General features: G+C 42.2%; 3 protein-coding genes and 1 long non-coding RNA gene across 7 annotated transcripts in view; 2 read left to right on the forward strand and 2 right to left on the reverse strand.

The window, feature by feature from the left end:
• Positions 1 to 24,743, reverse strand: part of LOC115451895 (protein crumbs) — a 29,532-nt gene extending 4,789 nt beyond the window's left edge. The window contains exons 1-32 of one of the 3 annotated variants that reach the window (XM_037444776.1): positions 24,662 to 24,737; positions 24,285 to 24,356; positions 23,252 to 23,380; positions 22,560 to 22,666; positions 21,894 to 22,103; positions 21,568 to 21,709; positions 17,613 to 17,720; positions 17,417 to 17,539; positions 17,189 to 17,337; positions 16,716 to 16,911; positions 15,052 to 15,241; positions 14,315 to 14,494; positions 13,875 to 14,097; positions 13,334 to 13,576; positions 12,283 to 12,875; positions 11,824 to 11,965; positions 11,618 to 11,710; positions 11,019 to 11,327; positions 10,318 to 10,511; positions 9,391 to 9,495; positions 8,992 to 9,126; positions 8,631 to 8,842; positions 8,330 to 8,508; positions 8,106 to 8,192; positions 7,869 to 7,984; positions 7,486 to 7,630; positions 7,141 to 7,247; positions 6,743 to 6,930; positions 6,425 to 6,546; positions 6,071 to 6,230; positions 958 to 1,057; positions 86 to 553 (exon numbers count right to left, since the gene is read on the reverse strand). In XM_037444776.1, the coding sequence (XP_037300673.1) occupies positions 88 to 553; positions 958 to 1,057; positions 6,071 to 6,230; positions 6,425 to 6,546; positions 6,743 to 6,930; positions 7,141 to 7,247; positions 7,486 to 7,630; positions 7,869 to 7,984; positions 8,106 to 8,192; positions 8,330 to 8,508; positions 8,631 to 8,842; positions 8,992 to 9,126; positions 9,391 to 9,495; positions 10,318 to 10,511; positions 11,019 to 11,327; positions 11,618 to 11,710; positions 11,824 to 11,965; positions 12,283 to 12,875; positions 13,334 to 13,576; positions 13,875 to 14,097; positions 14,315 to 14,494; positions 15,052 to 15,241; positions 16,716 to 16,911; positions 17,189 to 17,337; positions 17,417 to 17,539; positions 17,613 to 17,720; positions 21,568 to 21,709; positions 21,894 to 22,103; positions 22,560 to 22,666; positions 23,252 to 23,380; positions 24,285 to 24,354 (5,523 nt within the window). In that variant the 5' untranslated portion in view covers positions 24,355 to 24,356; positions 24,662 to 24,737 and the 3' untranslated portion in view covers positions 86 to 87. Of the gene's footprint in view, positions 1 to 85; positions 554 to 957; positions 1,058 to 6,070; positions 6,231 to 6,424; positions 6,547 to 6,742; positions 6,931 to 7,140; positions 7,248 to 7,485; positions 7,631 to 7,868; positions 7,985 to 8,105; positions 8,193 to 8,329; positions 8,509 to 8,630; positions 8,843 to 8,991; positions 9,127 to 9,390; positions 9,496 to 10,317; positions 10,512 to 11,018; positions 11,328 to 11,617; positions 11,711 to 11,823; positions 11,966 to 12,282; positions 12,876 to 13,333; positions 13,577 to 13,874; positions 14,098 to 14,314; positions 14,495 to 15,051; positions 15,242 to 16,715; positions 16,912 to 17,188; positions 17,338 to 17,416; positions 17,540 to 17,612; positions 17,721 to 17,792; positions 18,293 to 21,567; positions 21,710 to 21,893; positions 22,104 to 22,559; positions 22,667 to 23,251; positions 23,381 to 24,284; positions 24,357 to 24,661 lie in introns of those variants that run through there. The other 2 variants (XM_037444777.1, XM_037444778.1) reach the window with 2 other exon arrangements.
• Positions 5,857 to 12,060, forward strand: LOC119191029. Of its 2 annotated transcripts, none has more exons than XR_005113345.1 (5): positions 5,857 to 5,976; positions 6,053 to 6,974; positions 7,481 to 9,738; positions 10,324 to 10,530; positions 11,809 to 12,060. It is a non-coding gene; the product is annotated as an uncharacterized LOC119191029 (long non-coding RNA). The 2 variants fall into 2 exon arrangements; XR_005113344.1 differs by lacking the exon at positions 11,809 to 12,060 and adding an exon at positions 11,063 to 11,189.
• On the forward strand, positions 18,373 to 21,245 carry LOC115451896 (nitric oxide-associated protein 1). Its single transcript, XM_030180300.2, is given in 4 exon segments — positions 18,373 to 19,388; positions 19,661 to 19,778; positions 19,909 to 20,475; positions 20,477 to 21,245. Coding segments are annotated over 4 exon segments (2,133 nt in total). The 5' UTR covers positions 18,373 to 18,561; the 3' UTR covers positions 21,098 to 21,245.
• LOC115451897 (protein crumbs) overlaps positions 24,409 to 26,675 on the reverse strand; it is a 37,254-nt gene continuing 34,987 nt past the window's right edge. The window contains exons 7-11 of the mRNA XM_037444658.1: positions 26,268 to 26,387; positions 25,819 to 25,941; positions 25,200 to 25,342; positions 24,769 to 24,875; positions 24,409 to 24,412 (exon numbers count right to left, since the gene is read on the reverse strand). Coding sequence (XP_037300555.1) covers positions 24,409 to 24,412; positions 24,769 to 24,875; positions 25,200 to 25,342; positions 25,819 to 25,941; positions 26,268 to 26,387 — 497 coding nt within the window. The remainder of the gene's footprint in view (positions 24,413 to 24,768; positions 24,876 to 25,199; positions 25,343 to 25,818; positions 25,942 to 26,267; positions 26,388 to 26,675) is intronic.

A 26,675-nucleotide genomic window follows, 5' to 3' on the forward strand; every position in this document is an offset into this window, starting at 1 on the left:
TATAATTTCATATTTTTATTGTTAATGTAGGAATGATGTAATGAATGTTATAAAAAGTGACAGGTGTGCGCGTGTTGAGTGTCACCTCTATATGAGTCGTTCCTCCGGCGGCGGCTTGAGCGCGTGGTGCATCATCTCAGCGCGCGGGTTGCAGTACTCCTGCCCCGAGGGCGAGTAGGTGCCGCGCGTGGCGCGCTTGCGCCGCGCCTGCGCCGCCAGCGCCGCCAGCGCCGCGGCCGCCAGCGCCAGCGCCAGCAGCGCGCCGCCCACGCCCCACGCCACGCCCGCCGCGCCGCCCGCCGCCTCGGGCGCCGCCAGCGCGGCCGCCACGGAGCAGTTCTTGCCGGTCCAGCCGGCCGCGCACTGGCAGTGGTAGTCGGTGGCGGCGCCGCACCGCTGCGAGCACTGCCCGCCGTTCAGACAGGGCCCGGTGCCGTTGGCGGCCGAGCCGTCCGGCGCCGCGTCCGCGCCCGCGCCTGCACTCGGCGCCGGCTCGAAGCACGGGTCCAGCAGCGCGCATTCATGCCCGCAGAAACCAGGCGTGCACAGACAACTGGAATATACACCATAATACATTAGCCGTGACCATAACATTTCTATTTTTAAAGTATACATGTTATCAATAATCTCAAATTTTAATAAAAGAAAAACGAGATCCAGCTAAGTGCCAATAGATACGAAAAGCGAAAGAAAATGTATATAAACATAATTTATAACAGATATGCCAAAAAGCATAATATCAAAACTTTTCAGTGATTTTTTTTTGCGACACTAAGATTCGTATATAATATTTAAAATGAGCACTTTTTTCTTTGTTTTTTTAAACTAGTCAATTTTTTACCAAAAATATTAATCAATTAGCCTTTCACTGTCTATATAAACTCAGACAATTGAAGACGTTAAAGCAAGGATCACTTGTGCAATGCCAGTTATAACAGTATTAGAGTGAGTACTGACGTGTAGTTGCCGTCGAGGTTGAGGCAGTCCCCGGGCCCGCAGCTCACGAGCCCGGCCGCGCACTCGTCCACGTCCACCTCGCAGCGCACGCCCGTCCAGCCTGCGACACCACATCCATCTCTATACTCACGCCTCAAAGCAATACACACTGCACAAAGTCAATAAACAATACACCAAAGAGGAAGTATTTCCCAATAGTAGACAAGAATAGCTGCACAATATTTATAATCATTGGAGCATTAACATGGTAATATTGTTGCAATGATGTTGCCTTGTCGTTGACATTGAGAGAGTAATATTAACTGATAACAAGTTCTTTTACGCCAAGGTTGGACGACGATCGAGTCACCTGATGGTGAACGATAAATGATTGTGTGTGTGATCGCCAATCATGGCCTACAAGTCTTTAAGAGATTATGAGCCTCATTAAATTTATCATATGACTGATCCCCACTGCACCTGGTGGTAAACGGAGTGTGGTACAAATAGGACGTCGCCTGACGAGAGATGTTTATCCATCGCAAGTCGACACAAACTAACCGAGCGGATAAAAAATGTATCCTACCACCACCAAGATCAGCATCCGGTTTTATGTAGAATCAGATAGTGATACCACCACAAGACGACGCATTCGTATTTTAGACACAATTGTCTATAAAATGAGTATCGTTTAGTTTGTGGATCAGTCTGCGCAAATGTGTGTCACGCACATAGTCACTATCTGAAGAGGTTCATTAAGATAACTTGTATCAGTTATCAGAGAGAACATCTGAGGCGACGCGGATCATAATTACTTTTGCAAAGTTTATCATAATGTTAAATTTATTGCAAATATGGAGGATGATTTGATTATATTACAGTCTCTTAAACACGACAATTATTTTGCGCATTAAATCAAGGAGAATATGTCTAAAAATTATTAAAATTTTCATTATAATTTTGTATGAATTGTATTATCGCTTTCCCTATGAAAATATTAAATCATTTTCAAGTGGTTTCTATATAAATTTGGTATTTACGCTAATTCAATACAAGCCGATAAATTTATTTATGTATTTATTAAAAAACTGACAAGTCTTTACATATGAGCTTAAATCCTTTGGTCTTCACAGTAGGCAATTCTATGATAATTTGTGGGGATTTTCCGGAGTTTAAGAATAAAATGACTACAACCGCCTACAAACAATTGCAGTACTAGAGCCGATGCGGTTACAGCCTTTGTTTCGAATAAGTTCATAAGCTAAGTTAATCGTTTCTACAGATATTGAACCGAAGTACTGAAGGATATTAGACCCTACCTAATTTTCGCTAGTAAATATTCGATTGTTAGACGGCAATATCATCCTTGTTTATATTACATTTAGTAATGCAAAGCACTTGTAACTCGTAGACATTAGGAAGTATTTGATTGAACATAGATAGTGCCCTGTGAGGTTGCAGTTAGAGTATCAATTAATTTCGGCGGTGTAATTTGCATTGTGCACACCGCCCATGACGCGTATTATAATGTTAATATCGATAATAATAATATAAATTTATGCAGCTTCGTCCTAATGAAAGAATTTCTCACAATAACAGGCAAACTTTATAGTTTTCCGGAATAAAAAATATTCTAATGTTACAGTAAAACCATTATTTACTTTATCGGTGTGGTTACACACATTACATCCGAAACCGTTCAGCAGTTTATGAATTTATTTATAACAAACACACAAACATCGTCACCTACTTTGATAATAATATTATAAATATTTATTCATTTATCGCAGGATAATTGAATAGTTATTTCCTTTGGCTTTTCACGAATTTAAACATAGTTTGTACTATATTTATTACCTACAATGTTTATTGCAATGATCATATTCTATGTGCAAATAAAGTCATATAAAAGGTTATAACATATTTTGTGAATGATATTATCTGTATTTATAAAATTATCTTTGATAAGATAATTAGTGAGCAGATAACATTTGAAGTTGGCCAATGGAAAAAAGTTAACATGTCTGTAATTTTTTAACATTTATAATTAATCTTAGCCCTTGAGTTTAAGTTCTTTTCTAAGAGAAAATTTACATGCAAGTAAACCGACAAAGCATTTTGAAATTTACAAAAATTGTACAACTTTCACTATACACAATATAAAATACCCGCCATACAGGTCCTCGTCACTACATCAAAATCCACTGAGCACAATCCTAGCGGCCGTCGAGAGCCGACATCTACCTTTACCTACGCCACAATCACACCAGATGACAGATCCAACGTAATTTTGTCATACATAACCGCTCGTCGCACACAAATGATCCTCACCAATAAGAACAATCGCCACAAGTGGCCACATGTCAGCGTCCTTCACTGCACTCTCACTATCCTTGTACCGCCCATCTCGGGTCACGCTACACGTCGGGAGCTCGGCGCCGTGCGCGGGAGGTGTCCGCTCGCGGCGGCGCGAGGCCACTGATTCACAAACTTTGCGTCAATTTTCCTGAACTCATCCGTGACGTGTGCTCAGACCTTGGTTTAATTGGTTCAATAGCGGTGGTAATGTTTAATCGGCACGGATTAACGGTTCAATAACAATTGTAATTATTTTGTATGGGGGCATGGCAGGGACTACACTGCATATGGTCAGTGCATAATACAGTGTAGAGTTGATTATCATATTTTAATTATTCTATCAATTTGCCAAAAAATATATAAATATTGTTATTGCCAATATTGGTATGAAAAATACCAAATCCAGATCATTTTGTCAGTTTTTTTTAATGGGACTGCACCACACTAGACCATCATGCTTTTTTGAAAACAGATCTATGCGTTTAACGGCTTGAAGTATTTACTTTATTTACAATAGATTAATGTAAATAAGTAAAATGTTTTAGAGCAATGAATACATTACTGTGTGCAGTTATCGTTTCTAGTCATGATGCTTCTGTTCACAGGCGTGGCTTTCACCACAAGTGTCCGGGAGGCTCATGACGTCAACAATAAAAAACAAGAGATTATGATTCATTCCACCACATATTTTATTCATTGTTTACAGTGGGTATTAAGAGGAATAATAGGCAAAATCTTAACCACATGCTGTAGGGAATAATAGAGGAAACCCCGCTACATATTGACAATGTAATTAAATTTAGGACTTTACACATACCTTCCCCGGAAACAATTTCCGCGCGTCATTACTTTTTATTTTCCCAGTACATACAGACGCAGTTTACCTCTAATAACACTATTGAAATGGTTAATTTTTTGAATTAATTGAAAAACAAATACTCATCACACCTTTATCTCCGATGGGGTAAGCATAGGTAGCACCAGCTAGGGCACCCACGTTTCGCCGTGTGAGCCGTTTTCGCCTTTTCGCGCGAGCCTATTGCCTCATCGGATACAAATTTCAGACTCTGGTTTGATACTGAGCAGAAATACCCTATCACCTTGCTCGAATAGGAATTCAAACACGGGACCCCAGAGTAGTATGGTAACACACATCCAGTACAGTTACGCTTTGGAGGCAGGAAATAAATTGAATTAGATCAATAAAGACAATAAAATAAATGTAGTGTTTTATCAATTAACTGAATAACAAGACATGCAGTCCGCGTATAGCCGAAGTTATTAATAATTTTGATCCATAATATCTCTGGAATTAATTAAAAATGTACCAATCAGAATGGATTTTGATCTTGAGTGATATATCACTATTTTGATCGTTCTTATTCAGAAAAAATCGGTAGTTACGGACAACGTTCGACACTCAATTCAATGCCATAGCCATCAGGCACAGGGAGTCCTCAGGCGTTGAACATAAAGATATCCAGGCTAACCTGTTAGAAGCTTCGATAAATAAAACATCTTTATTAGGTACTAGGTGTTGCTCACGACTTCATCCGCTTGAAGCCTTTCCTGCTACACAAGTTTCAAACAATGTACCTACGACCTAGCGCAATCAAATTTAAAAAGTATAAAAAATTCAATGTTTCCCGTGGAAGCAAATCACCGAGATAAAATGTAGTAGCAGTATGTGTTAAATCCAGGATGTGGCCTACCCGTGTGCCAAATTTAATCCAAATCCGTTTAGTTGTTGCGCGTTTACTTAAAATAAACATCCGAACATTTTCGCAAACTTATATTTTCTATAATATTAGTAAGATGTAACATAAAAGGTCCTAAGTTTTGTCAATTCAAAAGGCCTTAGACCCTACACAGGCTACCGGAGGTACTCATGAGTCACATGCGGTTTAGTCATGGTGACTAAAGTAGATGTGTGATGTATTATTTCTGTTTTAAGAATTTTATATTTATAGAGGGTAAACAACTAAATTAACAGAAATGTCAAATCATGGGATGGTAACGAGTCTATTTTCTCGCAATGTTGCTATTTTTTCACTTGACGTAATATTTCTGAGATGAGCGTATAGTGACATATAGACCGTCAATACTAGTAGAAAAACAATGTGAGAATGATTCATAGTGTACTAACAAGGCGGTAAGATGTGCTGTGTATGTGCTTCGCATTCATAATAATGACGCATGCGCATTCAAACGCGCCCAGAGATGATTTAATATAGCTATTGGTTACACTTACTAACATATAAACAAAATAGCATTGTTAGTGACAAAAAATATATGAAGAGATGTCCTTGGTGTTCTGTAATATCGATATAGTGATAGGTTTACCTCTGTTAACCAATGAGGCAAAATGCACATGCGAAAAAGTGAGGGTAAAACTTATTTCTTTAGAGATGGAGGCCTGAATGTATGTTGTATGTGATTATTTGAAATCCGTGAGAACACCGAGTAAATGTTGAGCACCGCTGCGAATACAGGCTATCGTAATCAGTGGTTATCTGAGCTAGATTACCGCGCCGATAGCGCGCGATAAGATACTATATCGAACTACACTATATGTTACAAGTGGGTTCCGGCAGGTGCTCGCGTTATATTTGTATACCAGTTGGACCGCGAGATGTATTTGTTTGGAAGGTTATCGTTGCCGAGTTTGTTGTGAAGATAATGGTTATTTAGTTTTATGTTTGTTTATTGGCGAAACATTTAACATGTAACAGAAGAGAATGAACTAGATTATTGATAGCAGCGGCGCGGCGTGTACCTGTGTTGGCGCAGTCGCAGAGCAGCTGGTTGTGCGCGGTGACGCAGCGGCCGCCGTGCAGGCAGGCGGGCTGCGCGCCGCGCGCCGCCTCCGCGCAGCCGTCGCGCTCCTCCGAGCAGCGCGCGCCGCGCCAGCCCTCCGCGCACGCGCACCACGCGCTCTGCACGCACACACACACGTCACTCACTTCAGCCACCTACCGTGGCCCTCCACCATCCGAGCCCCGTAATTATAGGCGGTTAGGAAAAGTAGTGAGGCTCATCTTCGCGGATGAACTGATCGATTACCATGTCAAAAGGGTAAATTAGAGTGAAATGAGTACAAATATAGCATTAGACACGTGTGTGTGATTACCTCGGTGTCGTTGACGCACGTGCCGTGCACGCAGGGCGTCAGCTCGCAGAACGCATGCTCGCAGTACTCGCCCTCATACCCCTTCAAACACGAGCACTTGAATGGATTACCGGTCACCGGATCTGGACAATGACATCATTTATTGATATAGGACTTTAGTAACAAAGTATTAAATAAAGAGAAGAGTACCATTGTAATGGTTAGTTAAAGCATTAGAAAATATTTTTTTTTTATTTATCATAATGGCGAATAACGTTATTAACTCGATTTCATCCAATAATTATTTATGTAAATTGAAATAATATGGTAATAACATACCGGGATCGGTATCAGTGCAAGAGCCGTGGATGCACGGTCGATGTGCGCAAGAGCGCGCGTGCGGCAGCTCGCAGACGCGGCCGCGCCACGCGCCGGCGCACGCGCACCGGAACGAGCCCGGCTCGTTCACGCACGTGCCGCCGTGCTGGCACGGGGACGACACGCACTCGTCGATGTCCACGGAACACCTGGCAACATCAAACACTTTATAATCTTCGTACTAAGACAGAGTGTAAGCAAGTTGCTAAATTTCAGGCCATAACATGACAAATGTTGAGTATTTTTTATAATTTAAATTTAAGGATCAAGTTTTTTATATTTCTTAACTACGACATGAAATTTACTAATTTCATGAGAAATTATGGTAGTGAATCTAAATATTCTACGTAATAACTTACAATTCCCCTTCAAATCCCTCAGGACATATACAGGTGTAAGAAGCTACTCCGTCTTGACACGTGGCACCGTTCTGGCACTGATGCGACGCGCACTCGTCTATATCGATCTGGATCAAAAATAAACAATAATAAATTAAAGAAGAACTATTTTACATATAATTTAAAATAGAGTTACAAACGTAGGAATTAATTATAGACAATGTTTATTGCTTGTGAATAACATAATAGAGAAATTATAACTTGTGAAGATGGAGCTAGCAAATAAAATAAGCAAGACCAAATATAATTAAATTGACAAGATGTGTAGTATCATAGACAAAAAAAGTATATAATTGTGTAGCGTACCTGGCAGTACTCGCCCGAGTATCCGGGCGGGCAGGCGCACGCGTAGGAGGAGCGCACGTCGGCACAGCGGCCGCCGTTGGCGCAGTCCGTCTCCAGGCACAGCACGCACTCCACGCCCTGCGACGCGCCCCACCCGCGACCCGACCTGCGCGTACACACCGATATACTTATCGACCAATGAAGGTATTATATGATACAGCAAAAACGTTGTTAAAAACTATTCATTTCATTCATTAAAGCATCCAGTAAATTAATATATTCTTTATTTATTTATAAAAGTTTTAATAAAGGCACTCTACATAATAAACGAGGGTAAAATAATTATGGTGGAGTATTTTATATGAATAAATGACAGTGTATTTATTAAGGCTGTTGCAACTCACACAAGTGCGTAGTGCGGCTGTCCGGCGAGCAGACGCGCGGCGGCGCCCACGAACAGCTCTTCCTCGGTGAAGAACGGCAGCAGCAGCGAGCCCACGTGCACTGCGCCCACGCAACCCTACACAACACACAGTTGTAAAGCAGTCACCACACCAATATAAATACATATCCACAAAAAAAATGTTTTATAAATCACGTTCTATTTTTATGTTACACGTCCTATACTTTTGTTTACGAACCTTGAAATATTTTCCTTCTAAGTTATCTCCGGGAGTTTCCTCGCCTTCCGAGTTATCCCAAGTGCTAGGATCCGTGGAGCCATCAGTCTGAAAAATGTATTGTTTGAAAAAAAAATAATCAGAATATTATATCGTATATTATCGTGCGCAACTATGTCCAACATTAGCTAGGTTTAACATATGTAGCTAGTGGAGTGAAGTATAAAAGTTTATCCGACACAGACCAGTGCAGTGGGCGCGAGCGTGGGCGGCAGGGTGGAGGCGGCGGCGGCGGGCGCGGGGCGGGAGCGCGGCGCGCCGCCGAGGTACAGGCGCCCGTCGCGCACCAGGCGCTGCCACGCGCGCACGTCGATCGCGCCCGACAGGCCCACCGGCGCGCGCCCCTCCGCGTCCACGAACGCGCCTGCGACACCGACATCAATAGTGCAACACGAACGCATCTGATACTCTACTCTTTATGCTTATAAACTAAACAACACCATCAAAGCATAAAACTCTGCTACGAGTCAAACTATCATCTCACACCTGTAATTTGGTCCCTGTGGAATGTGAACCGTACTGTCGTCCACTGCAGATGCGAGTGGTGTGCGTGCATGCGCAGTGCGCGGGGCAGCCGGCCGCCGAGGCGCCACTGCACCGACACCAGCTCCTTGAACACGCCCACGCTGAACCACGCGCCTTCCTCCGCGCTCTCGTCCTCGCTCTCCGCGCGGAACACAGTGCCGCCGGCCTTCGTCCTGTGTGCACCGGGACATTAATGTACACATAACACCAATGTTGTAGATGTAAAGCTAGCAAATTTGACAATAACTAAACCTAAATCAACAAATCATTCTGGCAGAAAGAGTTACACCATGACATGCATGAGTCAGTGGGAGTGTAGTACCGATAGGTGATAGTGAGCGTGTCGGGGCGGTCGTAGGCCTCGTCAGCGGCGATGGCGACGCCACGCGGCACGCGCAGCTTGTACGTGAGCGTCGTGTTGACGCCGTCGAACGTCGCGTTAGACACGCACTCGTACCTGCGCACACGTGGCAAAAACATATTAATTGCGAGTACAACTCTGTCAATGAAAATTACATTTAAATTGAAAAATATCTGCTCTTCTAAAAGATCAAACTCCTGTCTCACAGCCAATTTCTTCTTTGACGGTACAAATCAAAGTTACTGTTACTTTTCGCTTTATGATGTTTGTGATTTACTTTTACAGTTAATGGAGAAACTGGCTGAACTAATCCTCACTATGTAAAATAATTCCCCCATTTTATCCACGAGTGTAACTCACCCGGCGTCGAGGTTGCGGCAGTGGGAGTTGAGCGGACAGCCCTGCAGCTGACAGAACTCCACCTCGGCGCAGTCCTTGCCTTTGTAGCCGCGGGGACACGCGCATCTGTGCACATACACACATGCATATTATTATTAACATCTAAAGGTCATACATGTATTAATGAAAGGATACCCAAAGCCAATTTATATATTATCAATTACTTGGCCTTATTTTTGTTTATAATATATTAATTAAATCATGAACTTGTTGAATGAAATCATGAATCATGAAATTGGTCAGATTCCACATACAATAAACTCACTCAAATAATAATTGAAGAAAAAAGAGACAAAGGACCATTCAGAGGTGAGATACAATTGACTATATTTCAAAATCTAAACGTGCTTAAAACAAAAATACTGTTTCCTAATTTTTCTACTCTGATTCGATTACGTATTTTTAATATTTTTTTAATAATTAATTTTGAAGAAACAAATTTAAAACCGAAAAATGCTTGATGACATCATACATATGGTTGAATGAAATAGTTCCTTGGTCCACCTTATTATTTATTTAAAAAACTAAGACGATGTCATTCGTCAATGTAAAATATCAAAATTACAATAGGTACGTCGCGACTGTCACTTTCAAAGAGAGAGAGAGAGAGAAATTAAAAATCTGTCACTTCACTTCTTATTTACTGCAAAGCAAAGGTCATTACGTCTTGAGCCGTATATATGACGTCATTTGGTGCTTACGTCGTTTAGAATAAAACCAAAATTAAAAGTGAAAATTGAATCAGAGTTTTGAAAAAAGAAAAAATATAGGTCTCATAATTTTAGATCTAGTGTCATAAACTATAAATATTTGACTATGTTGAAAAATGAAGTGTTGTGGATAGCGCATTTCCTCAGTAGACTGATACATGTAGTGAGCGGCACATACGTGTAGTCGTTCCAGGTGGTGGTACAAGTGGCGTTGTGCAGACAGGGTCGTTGTGCGCATGCGTCGTCGGACACCACTCCGCGCAGCACGCCGGTCGGGTCGAACCACACGTGTCCGAACGGACGCGGCAGCTGCAGACCTGGCACGCGCAGCGGGAAGAACTCCACCACCGTCACGTTCACGCCGTTCGATACCTGTCGGGAAACAAACGCGGTACATAATTGGATAGCGACTACTATGGACCCCTCTGGTGACTTGCGTTCAAGCGTGAACCGGTATATATCTGGGACAGGGCAGCAAAATTTTAGCAACCATGGAGTTTTTTTTTCTTTGTATGACGAGACGAGCTTGCTGTTCGCCTGATGATAAGCGGAACGACCGCCCATAAACAGTAGAAACACCATTCAACGCAATTACAAATTATTGTTTGGTATAGCACTGCGCTCGCCATCCTAAGATGTCCAGTAATTACACTGGCTGCAATGTCCTTCAAACCGGAACACAACAGTGACTACACAGTACACACTGCTGCTTGGCGGCAGAAATAGACATTGTAGTGGTACCTATCCAGGCAGACTCTCACATATGAGACCTAACTGCAGAGAAATGTTATATGTGATGTGAATATATTACGTACACATTACCGGGATCGGTGTAGGTAGCAAAATTAAGAAATAACATTCACACGTAATTTATGTTACCTGTACGTCCTGAATGACTCCTTTAAAGTAAGTCGAGTTGTCAGGCTGATCATCGACGGTGGCGGGCGTCGTGGGAGGTGTCGAGGTGATGGCCTGCGGGAGTGCAGGCGCGAGGGTTGCGGGGGCCGCGGCGGGGGCGGCGGGGGCCGACGGGGACGGCGGCAGGGGAGACAGGGGAGACAGCGCCGTGCCGGCCGGCACCGACACGGGCGCCGCGGGCGACGGCAGCGACGGCGCCGAGCCCGCCGCCACTAGCGCCGCCGTCTCCGGGCCTTGCAGCACCGGCGGCGGCCCGCCCAGGTACAGCACCTGACGAAACAAAATGTTACTAATACATGAGTCAATTCCCAATAAATAAACAATAGTTTTTAATAAATTATACCAATCATCGATCTTCTATCTGATCCAAAAAAAATCAATTAAAACTGTGTAATTTGTCAGCATGAAAAAAACTTTGTTCTAATTGGTCCCTTGTCGCGGTAAGAGGAATATAACATACTACCAAGACCGGCAACAAATATTATTAAGTAGTGATAATTGTCCGTTACCATCCGATGGTTACAATTTTTGGTAAATTTGATTATAAAAACATGTCTCACCTCGGCGTCTAGCTGTTTGGCGCCTGATATAGACTTGCGGAAGTACTCGGTCCCGTTCAACTTCACCTGCACCAGGGTCGAATTACGCACCACCTGCCACATCACAAATTTATCGCTTACAATACAAGAGCAGTTATATTTTTTCTAAAAATAAGTACAAATGTAAGTAATTAGTGTGTTTATCGTTTCAGATATAGTATTGTTACCTCAATGAGATGCAAGTATCCGTTGTCGAGACGCGTGCCGCCGACGGTGTAGTTCTCTGGCGTCTGGTTGAACCGCAGATGGACGAGCAGCTCGCCGCCCGCCAGCGACGCGCCCACCTGCGTCTCCTCCGTCTGCCCGTACCTGCACATGTACCACTCTTATGCAATCCTTAATAACAAATGTGATATCATTTATATTAGAGCCGTCAAATAAATTAGCTTTTCAATATTTTATAACCGGTTTTTAGGAATCATATTAAGTGAATATTGCTCTAGAATATATTGTGAAATAAAAGCAGACCACATCGTCCCGGTTGCATCTCTACTCTCTTTTGAGGATAAAGGCGTGATGCGTGTTGGATTTTTACATAATATTTCATGACCACAAGGATTTCGCAGTCCTAAAAAAAGCTATAAAATTGGAGTAAATATGAATTGTTTTACTATATGATATCGTACCGCGGCTGCGATCCGAGATAGAATATCTGTCCCGTGGGCTTGCGCGTGCGGATGAACATGGAGATGTCGAGCGCGGCCAGCACGGCGCGCCGCGCCTCGTCCGACACCGCCACGCGCACCACCGAGCGCGGCGTGGCCGCCTCGTGGCCGAACGTGGCCGCCACGTAGTCGTACTGGCACGTGTCGCCGAGGTGCGGGCGCGGGCACGTGCACACGAAGCTGGTCCAGGCGTCCTCGCACACGCCGCCCGACTGGCACGGGTTGGGCTCGCACTGCGGGCGGCGCGGGCACGACGCCAGCACGCCGCGCAGCTCCGTGCGCGCGCCCTCGTCGGCCGCCGCGCCCACCGCGCCGGGCGCGCTCGCGTCCGACGGCAGCACCCACTGTCCGTTGACCACGACGTCCTGGAAGCAGCCGACGAAGAAGTTGGGCCCGTGCGTCACGGTGGCGAACGACGAGCCCGCCGTGCCGAGCCGCGTGGTCGGGAACGACGTCACCGACGAGTTGTACGCCTCGATCTGACTGATCGGGTAGATGGTCTGCTCCTCGTTCGCGGCCAGCACCAGGTGAGACGAGTTTATCGTCACGAATACCTGGACAGGAGATACATAAAGCTGAACAGATTTATTTATATTAAACACATAGATAGGCGGCGATAGTCTAATTAGGAGTGAAACAGATTGCCGATACAAATATTCACAGGTTAAAACTTAAAGGCATGCATCTGTGATTTTTCCAAAGTTACATGAATATTTTCTGTAACTTATCGCATGCTTTAACAGCAAGCAATTCTGTATAATAATTGCATATTTGAGGCTATGTGAAATCTGCCAATCTGCACTAGGCCAGCATAGTTGACTAAGGCCTTATCCCCTATCAGTAGTAAAAGAGGCCCGTGCCCAGCAGTGAGGCAGTACATAATACAGGACTGATATTATTATTATAACACACAAATAGATATTCATGTTCTAGAATAGCACATAACCTATAATTCATCCTGGAAAAGTCATTCTTCAATAAACTCCTCAATAACATCCACATTCTCTCCTACCTTCTGCCACTTGCTGTCATTAAGGTTGGAGCCGATAAACACGCCTTCCCACTTATTGAGAAGGCTAGAGTGCAAGTTGAGTCTCCCGTTCGAGAGTTCAAGGAAGAAGTAGGTGAGCCCGCGCCCCATGGCCAGCAGCCCGTTGCCGAGCGTAGTCTTGAATCGGAATGATATGTCGTAGCCCTCCTCGCGGGACGTGTTCACTTCTGCGTAGCTACTCTTCTCCAGGGACATCGTAGTTATCTATAACAGATAACATTATAAAGATGGTACAAATGAAAGAACATACAAATAAATACTAGCATGCCCATTTATAAACAATAGCAACAATCATTAATATAAACTGTATTCAAACCTAAGACATTCAAAATGTCATTAAATCATTTAATCAACCAGCATATCACCATCCACTATTAAATATCGTGCTCACCAACTCAGCCCCAACCACCCCGGTCTTGACCAGCCTGTCCCTATTCTTAATTCTTAATGGTGAATAATGAATAGGTATTAATAATCGTATCTGTTGTGGAGGCAGACATACCTTCTCGCACTTGGTGCCGTAGTAGCCGGGCGCGCAGGTGCAGTTGAACTGGTGCTCGGTCTCGTCGCGCAGCCAGGCGTGGCAGGTGCCGTTGTGGCGGCAGGGCGAGTCGCGACAGCCCTCCAGCACCACGGAGCAGTTGCGGCCGCCCCACCCCGCCGCGCACACGCAGTGGTACGACGCGCGACCGTCGTAGCAGCGGCCGTGCTCGCATGGTTGGTATCTGCACGTTACATGTTAAAAGCATAGTAACATTCAAATCAGCTTCTCAGCGACATAGTAACGCGATACAGAATAATTATTCTGATAATCTGAGATGTTAAAAAATATTAAAATAATAAAAATCAAAAAACATAACTATGATCATATGTATAATACAAAAAAAATATTGACTCGAAACAAAATATTTTATATTATCTGAAAGAAACGAAGAAACTCACCTCTGACACTCATCAATCTCGATCTCGCAGTGGTCGCCCTCGTAGCCGGCGTGGCAATCGCACGAGTAGCTGCCAATGCCGTCGATGCACTTGCCGTGGCCGCACGGCTGCGTCGCGCACTCGTCTATATTGATCTCACACCGAGAACCCGTCGTACCCAGTAGGCACACGCACTCGAACCTTGATATATAACAATTCAATTAATTAGTATTGACAAACATACTGTACAAACAAATTGAAAATGGAAATAAAGGATACTAGATTACCTACACATATCCTTATGAAAACTATATTATTTTTAAATTCCCGCCAAAATTATACTAGTGATGGGGCGTCCTATAAAATCCGGGAATTCCGTAACGATACAATAATCATAATTCAAATAGGATAATATGCTTTGGAAGTGTCCTAAATCCAGACAAAAAAGGAAACGGTTATTGTTTACGATCAGCTTCTCAGACAGAAAATTCGGTTTTTGTAATAATATATTAACAAATATTATAAATGAAAATAATACTCGCTAAAAGCTATTTTTTAAATATCGTCAGTTATGATTCTATGAAGGAAATTAAAAGTGCTAAAATGACAGTTGCAGTGGTACTACAAGTCATGTATGACACAGCCAATGTTGGTAGCTAAATAAATACAAAGGAATCGCAATATATAACCGCTTTTATGCGAAGATTATTTTTGATATCTCCATTTACTATAAAAAGACTCTTTTATGCATCACTCACCCGCTAGCATTTTCGAAAGAGAATGGTTGGTAGAATACAGCGGGCAACAGCATCTGGTCCTGCGGGCCGACCTGCACTGGCGGCGCGTCCGGCGGCAGATACAAACTAGAGTTGCTCCGCTCGAGGCACACGCCATCGTACTTACACGGCTCGCTCTCGCACTCATTTATGTCCACTTCGCAGTTTTTACCTGACAGGTGATTTAAAAAAATTCGCTGTAGTGTTTGGCGAATTAGCTATTAGTTCTCAGGAAGGTATATGATCCCCAAATCTATAGTGTCGTTCAACATGTTGAAAACTCGTCATATCAGATCAGCCAGAGTTGCAGGAGATATGGTGCAAAAGTGTGTGCTCAATACACGGGTGCACTCTCCGTACCTTACTCTCATAGCCCGGTAAGATGGCAATCCGACATGACCGGAGACAGTTAAGGCGTCGGATCAACGGCTTAACGTGCTGCCCGAAGTACGCACACCGCTTCACAACTTCATGACTCTGAGCTGCGATTGAGTAATTATTAAGATGGAAAAACCCAGTAACAGTTATTCTGGCCCGACCCGGGATTCGAACCCGGGACCTTAGCGTGATAGTCGTATTCGTACCGCGTATGTATTACAACTACGCCACCGAGGCAGTCATTCTATAGTACCTCCAGAGTAAGCCCTAGATTTGGGAAAACAGGCCAGCATAATTTTTGAAGCAGTCAATATATGCAACGGATATCTTTGGCAAATTTGGACTACACTGCAGTTGCGAAGGGTTAAAAAAGGTAGCCCGACTTAACATACAGGTACTAATATGCATAAATGTGGTGTGCAAATGGTTCTAATGGTAATTAAATTTGACATCAATTACGTAAGTGAAGACTGCAGGAATCGGGTTATGGGGACTATTTGCCACTGTTACACTGCCCTAATTGCAATACGTTATGGCAATAATTCTGCCGTATCGGACAAACAATATAAATGCGGGTTGACATTATTTGTGTAGGCCGAGGCTGTTTAATTTATTCAATTGGCATTATGAGTAACTGCGGGAAACGTCTTTTATAAATATTTAATGTTTTCTTTGAATCAGTAATAAGAGAATAATAAACTTGAAAATGTTATTATGTTTATGTAAGTAATATATTTTCAAATTGTTCGGTTATGTGATAATAATCATACAGTATATTCATTTTATGTAAGAAAAAATCGCTAAATTGCAAATCATGCAATAATTTCTCACTGCGACTCATATCTTACTCATACACGGCAAAAATCTGATAAAACACCTGCATTATATTTTCATAGCGCAATATGAGTGACGAATATGCGCAGTCGTCCATTTATGTGTTGAACGTGTCAAACGTCGGCTAACCGCGCCGACCGCAATCGACACGCGTCTATAACTACTGTCCCACTGGAGAACAATAGATCTTAACAATTGATTATGGACATTTATTTACAACTAATTGTCGGTAAGCACTGAACCGCTGACTGTTTTCTGTTAAAAACTTTAAAACACATACGCTTTGTAATGCGGCAGTTTGCTCTATGACATTTAATATATTTTCTTCTCTCTGCCTACAAATAGTATCAGTATTAGAAAGCACTGCACTACACTCGACACGATTTAAATAATGTTTACCACAAAAACAGTGTGTTAATAAGTTGGCCACTTACCAGTATAGGCAGGGTAGCAAGTGCAGTGGTAGTCGTTGACGTCGTCGACGCAGGTGCCACCGTGTCGGCACGGCTGCGGCGCGCACTCATCGATGTTCACCGAGCAGTCCTCGTCCATGTACCCGGTGCCGGTACAATCGCACGTGTAGCTGTTCAGACCGTCCACGCAGCGTCCGCCATGCTGGCAGGGTTGGGACTGACACGCCAATTTTTTTTTAGTATTATATTTTTTTTAACATAGTTTTGTGATTTGCCAACCCGCAAACATCTTTTCTATTAAATATAATTAGCTAAACGAGTATTGCAACGCGTAATCGCAGAAGATGTGTGATTTCGCTGTCGTTATTTAAAAGGCATGTTGCTGGCCTTTAAAGAAAGAGGGTTCATAGGAATTTTTCGGGTATGAAGTTAAACTGAATTTAATTTAAAGAAAATTATTTATCTTTCCTAAGCTTATTAGTATTGATACCCACCTTGCAGTCGTCAATGTCAATCTCGCAGTTAGCGCCGGTGAGTCCGTCCTGACACACGCACGAGTAGCTGGCGATGCCGTCCACGCAGGTCGACCCGGCCGCACACGGGTTCGTCGCACATTCGTTTATATTTATCGAACAGTCCTTCCCTGCAGTGACGTCAACTCATTCAAATTATCGTAAAACCTTAAACAACATGCAATGTAATTGATATAATTATTTTCTGACCTTCAAATCCTTCCATACATATACACTCGTAGTTATTCTCCAAGTTCTGGCAGGTGCCACCATTTTTGCACGGCGAAGAGAGACATTCATCTATATCTTGCTCGCAACTATCACCCGTATACCCTGTTTAATGAAATTCCGAATAAACCAACGAGTGTTGAAGTACGTAAGATAAAACAGTTTTGTAAATGCCTACCAGGCCTGCAGTAGCATTGATAAGAGCCGATGAGGTTGATGCATACACCGTGATTACATATGTTGGTTTTCAAATCACACTCGTTTATGTCCAATTCGCAGAATCTTCCTAAAACATAAAACAAACACTTCAAAAGCGGAATATACTAAATAAAGTTGATATTTTAAATTACAGATTTACCATTTAAAAATAATAAAACGAGAAATATTTTATGCATCATAATTGAGTGTAACGAATTCATTCACGAGGCAAATTAAAATTATGGCAGTGTGAAGTAATGACTAAAAATCTTAATTATTCACTCATGATTTTCAAAAGTTAACACAGATGTATAGGAACTAAAAAATATCGGGCCACATGATAAGAAATAGTTTAACATAGATTAGTTCATTTCTAAATGTAACTAAGCAATTTAAATAAAACAACGATGTATTTATTTAGAAACTAAAACGCGGTCACCTTCGATGATGGTTATGAGTAACACTAAACGCATCCGACTGTACAGTTTAACATAGTTATTTAAAAACGTACGTCAATGGGTTTCTTTGTAATTAGTTCTATTGCGGAAAGGAAATATAAAACATTTAATTTTATTAAAATCAAATCTACATAATTAAATATTAATCCATAAACAAATATCATTTGAGTTATAATTATAAATTATTACGAAGAAAACATATCAAAAGCGTAAAACATAAAATCGATTTACAATCTGCCAATTACGTAAGCGCTAAAAACCGGTATTATTCACATCACTAAACAAAACGGCACAATTGACACTTGACAGAACTCCGATCACCGATGTGAAGTGAAATCTGTCAAAACAAATCTTGAATCGTGACCTGTTTTTATTAAAAACATAGTTTTGTGTTTTATTTAATTTCAGTGAGAATGGACACGCATTGTAACATTTGAATAATTTCATGGCATCGGTGTGTGATTCATCGCCATGTTGCATTCTTTGTCTACAGTTTTGAGGTTATGTCGGAAAAATAATATTTGCAATTATGTTATAATTAACCGACTCTGCACAACGAATGCTGTTCGAAATGAAGAGAAACCGGACAAAAATAAGGATTTTAAGTATTTATTGCAACAATATAAGGATAAAATCTCATTCAACTCATACTTAGAACATGAGAAATTGGAATTAGGTCATTTCAAATATTACGTGAAAACGATAAAAAGAGCGAAGCAAGTGCAAGTGAGGGAGTATAAAGAAAAGTGTTTGCCCCCTCTGCCTGTCGCTTTGCAGTATTACGTCGACAAAGACAGGTTGTTGAAGGAGGAAAATGAGGCACCAGTTACAGAGCCCGAGCGTGATTACCAGTTGCCTTACGCAAACGCAACCAAGGTTAAATATGACGACAACGCCGACGCTTTGCCAGAAAATCTGAAATCTATTAAGAAAACGGATTCCACAGAATTCGATAGATCTAACATAAACAAGTGGATGACCAATTATGAACACTTTGATGATAGCATGTTAATGTCTGAGGAGGAAGTGCAAGACACTATCCAGTGGCAAAAATGTTATGGCACCCCTGACCCCTCCGCTAGGGTAACATCTGTGCCATGCGGTGGGTGTGGTGCTCTCCTGCACTGTAGTGATCCAGCGATACCTGGTTATTTGCCAAGTGAGATACTTAAGAACAGTAGTATGACAGACTTAAAGTTGGTGGAGTGTCAGCGATGCCATTTCCTCAAAGAATACAATATTGCACTGGATGTGAGTGTACAACCTGAGGAGTATGAGAAGCTACTACAATCTATCAGGTGAGCATGCATGCTTATGATCATTTAGTTACTTTCCCCCAGTCGAATTGGGTGTAACTTGTAATGGCTGTGTGTTGATATGTAAATATATAAATAAATAAAATAAATTTTATTGCATAAAAATATTTATGAAGGTTAAATTAGAATTAAAAATTAAAATATTTTGTTCAAAAATATATACAAGTGTTTAAAAAAGTACATCAAGTATATTTTTAAAACTAAGCAATATTGGCAATTTTTCTGTAGCTAATCATTTAATCTGTTCCTTTTAGATATGTGAAATCATTGGTGTTGGTCATGGTTGACTTGTTAGACTTCCCATGCTCAATATGGCCCGGAATTATAGATATTGTCGGCACTGAACGACCCATCATTATTGTTGCAAATAAGGTAATATTTTATATATTAAGCAATTTAATATATGTTATAAATAAATAACAATTTATGATATTTTTACTTATTCAGTGTGTATATTGAATAATCACTCATTATAGTAATATAAAAAAATATTTTTCTGCAGGTGGATTTAATTCCAGGTGACAGTATAGGATACCTAAAAAGAATCAAAGAATCCCTTATGGCAGAAATAAATAAGACAAAACTAGGAGAAGCCAATATCAAATATGTCGCCCTAATTTCTGCCAAAACTGGATATGGTGTTGAAAACCTTATATCAGCCATGTTCAAGATGTGGCTTTACAAGGGTGATGTATTCCTTGTGGGGACTACAAATGTGGGTAAGAGCTCGTTGTTCAATGCTCTTCTGCAGTCAGACTACTGTAAAGTGCATGCTGTAGACATTGTCAAAAGAGCAACAGTAAGTCGTTGGCCAGGTACCACTCTTAACCTCCTCAAATTCCCCATCAATAGACCCTCAGGCTGGAAGATACACCAGAGGGCGCAAAGACTAGAATCCGAGGCTAAACTCATGCAGACTGAAAAGCAAATACGTAGAGAACAACTCGTAGGAAAAGTGCCAACAGAAGCGCCCGCCCTGATCGGACACATCGGTCGCACGTTCAACATATCGGGGGATATGCCGGGGAGTGACGGCTTAATCGATAAGACGAGTATGATTTTGGACGAATAAAAACGAGCTATTTGCTAATAGCAAGTGGCTGTATGACACCCCTGGAGTCATACACCCCGATCAAGTGCTATCACTTTTGAGTACAGAAGAATTGCTTCTGACTATCCCCAAGAAGCTCATCAGACCTCAAACTTATTATTTGCATGAGGGATCTACTATATTCATTGGTGGTCTTGCACGCATTGACTTCGTCGAAGGAGAAGCGCCATGCCGTTTCACGATATTCTGTTCAGAGAGTTTGCCCATCACAGTCACACAGACACAGGACGCTGATGAAGTATACGAAAAGTTCTTAGGGACTGAGCTATTCGCGGTGCCTACTGGGGGGGCTGAGAGACTCAAAAACTGGCCAGGGTTGAAGGAATTCGATACATTACTCGAGTTCCAAGGGGAGGGACCTAAATGGTGTTGTGGAGACATAGTTCTGTCATCTATATCCTGGGTTTCGGTGACCGCAAAGATGCGATCGGCGTGTAAGATCCGAGCCTGGACGCCAGAGGGGAGAGGGATATACCGACGTTACCCATCGCTACTGCCGTATTCTGTTAACTTAAAGGGCAAGCGATTGCGCGACACACCCGCTTATATGGTGGGCAGAGTATTCTCTGAGGATGAATAGACTTTGTACGAGTGAAGTTATTGTAAAATTTGACGTGCAAATGGGGGCGTTGAGACTGACAATGTGTAGTGTGCATGCATCGTAAAAATCCTGTAAATAAATAATGTACGAATAAAAATTTGTGTATCACAAATTTTCATTAAGCTCTTTCTCGTATTTTTTTTATTTGTTTAACCCAAATTAATAAAAACGTAACAGTTTGTCTGCCGCTCTACCATCTCAGTAAACTTGACAACAGTAAAACAATAAACTTTTATTTTCCTTTTATGAGCACACACATAATTAATTATTCACTATAACTGAGGCAGTGGTAAACAGAATTATAAAATTTTGATACTAATACAATACGATTCTATTTAAATTTACAAGAACAACTACAATAAATTTCTATATGACGGACTAACATTTCTTAGTATGTCAGCACTAAATTAAGTTTCCCTATGAAAATAAAAATGCTGGGCCGTACTCACCGTCATTGCCTGGGGGACACTGGCACTGGAAGAGTCCAGAATCTAGCGCTAGACATGTGCCGTTATGACAGGGTGACGATAGGCACGCAGAGTCCGCCGCAGCGGGAGCACAGCGCCAAGTAGTGCCCTGCTCTACGCACTCCTGTCATGATGCCAATATTCCCGAAAACATTAGTATATATTTGCCCAGAAGCTTAAAATATAGATAGAGGAAAACTATATAAAATATATAAAATAAACAAAACTATAAACTATATAAAATAAACAAAATCATCAACTCGAAATTTCGAGTGGACCGTGAGATACTACGGTAAAATTATGCTTACCTGATGATGAGGGCATGATGTAGCACGACAGTCCAGCGCATGTTCGCAGGCGGGGCCGGCGTATCCGGCGCGGCACTCGCACACGGGCCCGTCGGTGCCGTCGCGACACGTGCCCCCGTTGAGACAGGGCCGGGGGCACTCCGCCCCCGCCGCCACCTCACACCGAGCGCCCGTCCATCCCGTCTCGCACTCGCAGCGGAACCCGCCCGACTGGCGCACGAGCATACACGGTTAGCGCTTTAGCTCAATCGCAATATTACAAACATTCTAGCACTAGATGTGGGCATAAATAACCAATGCTCTGTAGTGTGCACTTTATTGTTGTATATGTAAGAATGTTGACTGATATACTTAAATAAAGAGAATATAAATCAAGACAGTTATAATTTGCGTTCAGTATAGAATTGAATGGGATTTATATTTAAAAATTTAGTCAACACTCTTGTAGTAGCCAAATCTACAAAGTCAATTCAAACTGCACTGTGAAAGTAATTCTTAGTACAAACATATTAGGTTATCGTGTAATTCAACTATCACAAAGATCACGCGGATGCTCGCAAACTTAAAGGAGTACATAAATAAATCACAACATAGCTACAACACTAAAACAAACATGCTACTCGCAAGCAGCGCGGGTGGTCGCCAACGAAAGCGTCATGTACTCACGATGAGGTCGAGGCAGTTCTTGGCATGCAGGCAGGGCGCGGAGGCGCAGCGCTCGGGCGGCTTGGGGTCCGCCAGCGCCTTGCCCGCCGCCAGCTCGCAGTACACGCCTAACGTCGCAACACACACGTCACAGTAGCACACAACAACAACAATACGATTCGGACCGCGCTATTTTACTCAAAAGACGAAAATTTGCGTAATTATATTGCGTTGATGCAAGAATAAAAATACAACTAGTACGGCCCAAATCGTAATAGACATGCACATTGCACAACTAATTATGAAAACAAAAGAAACGGTACATTCAAGGCTCAATCATGTATGAAATGCATGAGAAATATAAATGATATTTATTTCTAACAAATTTCGTTATTTTATTACAATAATTTCGTTGTAATTAATATTTGTAATATACACATATTATTTGGGAGGAAAGGGGGCTTGTACTACTTATATTCTACACATTCAGCTACGGGCTAACGTTCAATTTAAAACAATATTCATTCACGTAAATTAAAGAAAGAAAACGAGTAAGGAAGAAAGCTAACATATTTGAATATTTATTACATTTTTTACGCTTTAAAAAGCTCATGAAAATACTTAGTAACATTTTAAACAACACTGCAAATATTATGAAAGATGGTCTGTTTAATTAATCCCTCCGTGCAAGCATCGCGTCCGCCCCTGCTTACCTTTGTACCCGGGCGCGCACGAGCAGTTGAAGTGGTCCGAGGCGAGTGTGCATGTGGCTCCGTTGAGGCAGACTCCCGCCTCGCAGGCCTGATCCAGGGTCGTGCAATTGGGGGACGGTCCTGGGGCACCTGTGTGAAAATTACGAATATCTCACCTTACTTGTCACTAATATTATAATCTTACTTCTTATCAAACTTAAAATTATAAACAAGCTTTCGCCAGCGACTTCGCCCGCGTAAAAGAGTTTTCTGGGATAAAAGTTCGGCTATGTTTTACTGGGATAGAAAGTTACCCATGTCCTTCCCAGGGTCTCAAACTATCTCCATACCAAACTCCAACAAAATCTGTGGGGTAGTTTTTGATTTTATCATGTTGAGATAAGTAGACAGATGCTGCGGGGGACTTTATTTTATAATATATTTTTTAAAACTTTTTGAGAGGAGCTATTTCATCATACACGATTACTGCGTCACTTTGGCCGTTTACGGACCTCTCAAAGGATTTTTTTTTCCCCAGTATTGGAACATTTTCATTCATGCTCCGCTCCTGTTGGTCATAGCGTGATATTATATAGCCTTTTACTTTCCTCTATCTATTAGATGGGCTATCCGACACTAAAAGAATTTTTCAATTCAAACTGGTAGTTCCTGAGATTAGCGTTTTCAAACAAACAAACTCTTCAGCTTTTTATAGTATACACAGCATAGATTTGAATATTTATGAAAATGTTTGGATGTTGTTAGAAGTACTGCTAAAAGGCTTAAAGGATTTGGATATAATTTGGTACAGAGAAAAAACATAACATGGATTAACTGTAGATTACTTTCCATCCTGTTAATTTGCTCCCGTGGGAGAAATATTCGGTAATTAATCAGATTTTTTAATAGATGGCGCTAAAGATCGCTATGTTTTTAGAAATTTTGTAACGGAAAAGGCTTTTACATGAAGCCGCGAGTAACACGTAGTACATAAATAAAACTTGTTGATTTTTCCGGTGTATGCTGAGAAGCATTTTGTAATTAAATTACTTACCATAATATCCGACATCACAGATGCAAGTCACTTGTTTTGATATCACCACACCGGTCACTACATTTGGCATGCCTGTTATAAAGAAATACATATATTGTTAAATTATTATGTTGATCAGTGTACACTATCTAGTATTGTAGATATGATTTTTCATAGTAGCATTGTAAACAAGCGTGTGGATCACTTTATGATAGTTGATAAGTAATCAATGTCTCTTATGAACAATCTCACTATCAGGTGAATTGTAAATCGACCTCTAAAGGCTTTTATTGGGTTTTCACGTTTCCGTCAGTTTCATAGGCCGTAGATTGTGAACAGTAACGGTGTAGCAGTAGGGAATTTACATAATAATACAGCTAATAAAATATGAAGCTGACCGTTGAGCGAGCAGTGGCTGCGCGGTGGACAGGCGAGTTCGGCGCAGGCAGGCGGCGCGGCGGGCGCGGGCGCGGGCGGGGCGGCGGGCGCGTGCGGCGCGGCACACAGCGGCGGCGCGAACCCGCGCGCGCACACGCAGCGGAAGCCGCTGCCGCCCGCCTCCTCCACGCACGCGCCGCCCGCGCCGCACGGACCCGACGCGCACGCAGACATCTGCGCACACACAGCGTTATACACGCGTCTGTTTTTCACAACTAAAATCACTTCCATAGCATCCATCAAGATAATCGTCATCATTTTCCAGCGCAACAATTAAAACCTAATTAGCCATAATTAGCGTCTAATGTGATACAACAATACACTATTTATATCTACATTATAACTCATAAAATTTTGTATTAAATATAAATCACAATAAACATCATAAATAACCCGTACGTAAACGTAGGGTACGTTTTCAAACTACAACACTTCCCCGATACTTACGCTACCACTAACTCAATGGGGCAATAAACTTATATTGTAACATTTACTCACTCTGTGACAGCGCTCGCCGGTGTAGCCGGGCTGGCAGGCGCACACGAAGCTGCCGTACGTGTCGTAGCACACGCCGTGCCCGCAGATGTTCCTGTCCTCCTCGCACTCGTTCACGTTCATCTCGCACCGGGCGCCCATATACCCTGTGTACACGCATAATGACCTAACTTTATATAACATCTGATGCGTATACTTAGCATCTGGGCCCTTATTCTGTATGATAGTGTAAACGCGTAACGCGGCCGTGTCATGTTATCTTCGAGAAATGTGCGTGGAATGGTATTCTGTAAGCCAAATTTCTATAGTCCTAAACATGATGCGTTGTGTTACGTGCTTGTTACGCACTGTTAAAATAACGTGCGGGATAGAGAATAAGGCCCCAGGTGTAGTATAAGTGCAACCTGGTAACACGGCCGTGTTATGTTATCTTCGTGAAATTAGAGTAAAATAGGTATTCTTTATGCCAGTATGTAATAAACGCGCTGAAGGGCGTTACGTGCTGTTATAAATATTCAAAATAACGTGGCAGTAAGAGCCTCGAGTAGCGTTACGGCTCGATTTTTTCCCTGAGTGGGTAGTACAGTGTGAGAGCGCGGGTAAATGACTATGGTTTGTTCACCAGTGCCGCTGCAGTCGCAGGTGAAGTTGTTGACGGCGTCGACGCAGCGGCCGCCGTTGAGGCACGCGCCCGTCGCCGACGCGCACTCGTCCACGTCCGTCTCGCAGTTCACGCCCGTATATCCTGCGCAGGCGACGATGTAACACCTCATTATTTCAATACAATACTATTAAATGCCCTTTAATTGCTCAATAATAAAGTACCTAAGTTGACTTAACAATTTAGCAAAATTCATCTCTGATGTTATGATAAATATATCACAACGCAGCTCTTCCTTATATTGATTTGCCATAAGATTTTAAAGTTATAATACTTAGGATTCTGTCACAAATCTCAACGTTCCAACGTTACGCATAAGGATTCTATTCATAGTATATGATAATACCTACCAGACTATTATATGAAGGAAATTTAATTCAAAATTATTTTGTAATAAAAGTGTCCATTACCGGGCGGGCAGGCGCAGACGTAGGTGTCGGCGCCGGGCGGCACGCTGCAGCTGCCGTTGTTGCGGCACGGGCCCGCCACGCACTGCGGGTCCAGAGACTCCTCCAGCTCGCAGTTCGTTCCTTTATAATAAACAGGATGAGGAATTAACTGTTTTATGGGCACGATAATGAGACACCACTACACCTAATGTTAACTGAAATGGCGTTCAGATAGAATGTTGACTAACGAGGGATATTTTATATCTCGCCAGTCAACGTTATTATGCCGGCCTGTTTGAAACAGGATATACACACACTGATCCCAGAACGCGACCTACTTACGCAGGCCACTATGGCGGGTTTTTCACCTTGCGCCCGGTGATCGCTGTCCAGGCGAGTACAAGTTACCTATCACTAGCTATTTAATCT

Source organism: Manduca sexta, chromosome 28, assembly GCF_014839805.1.
Source record: "Manduca sexta isolate Smith_Timp_Sample1 chromosome 28, JHU_Msex_v1.0, whole genome shotgun sequence".
NCBI classification, from domain to species: Eukaryota; Metazoa; Arthropoda; class Insecta; order Lepidoptera; family Sphingidae; genus Manduca; species Manduca sexta.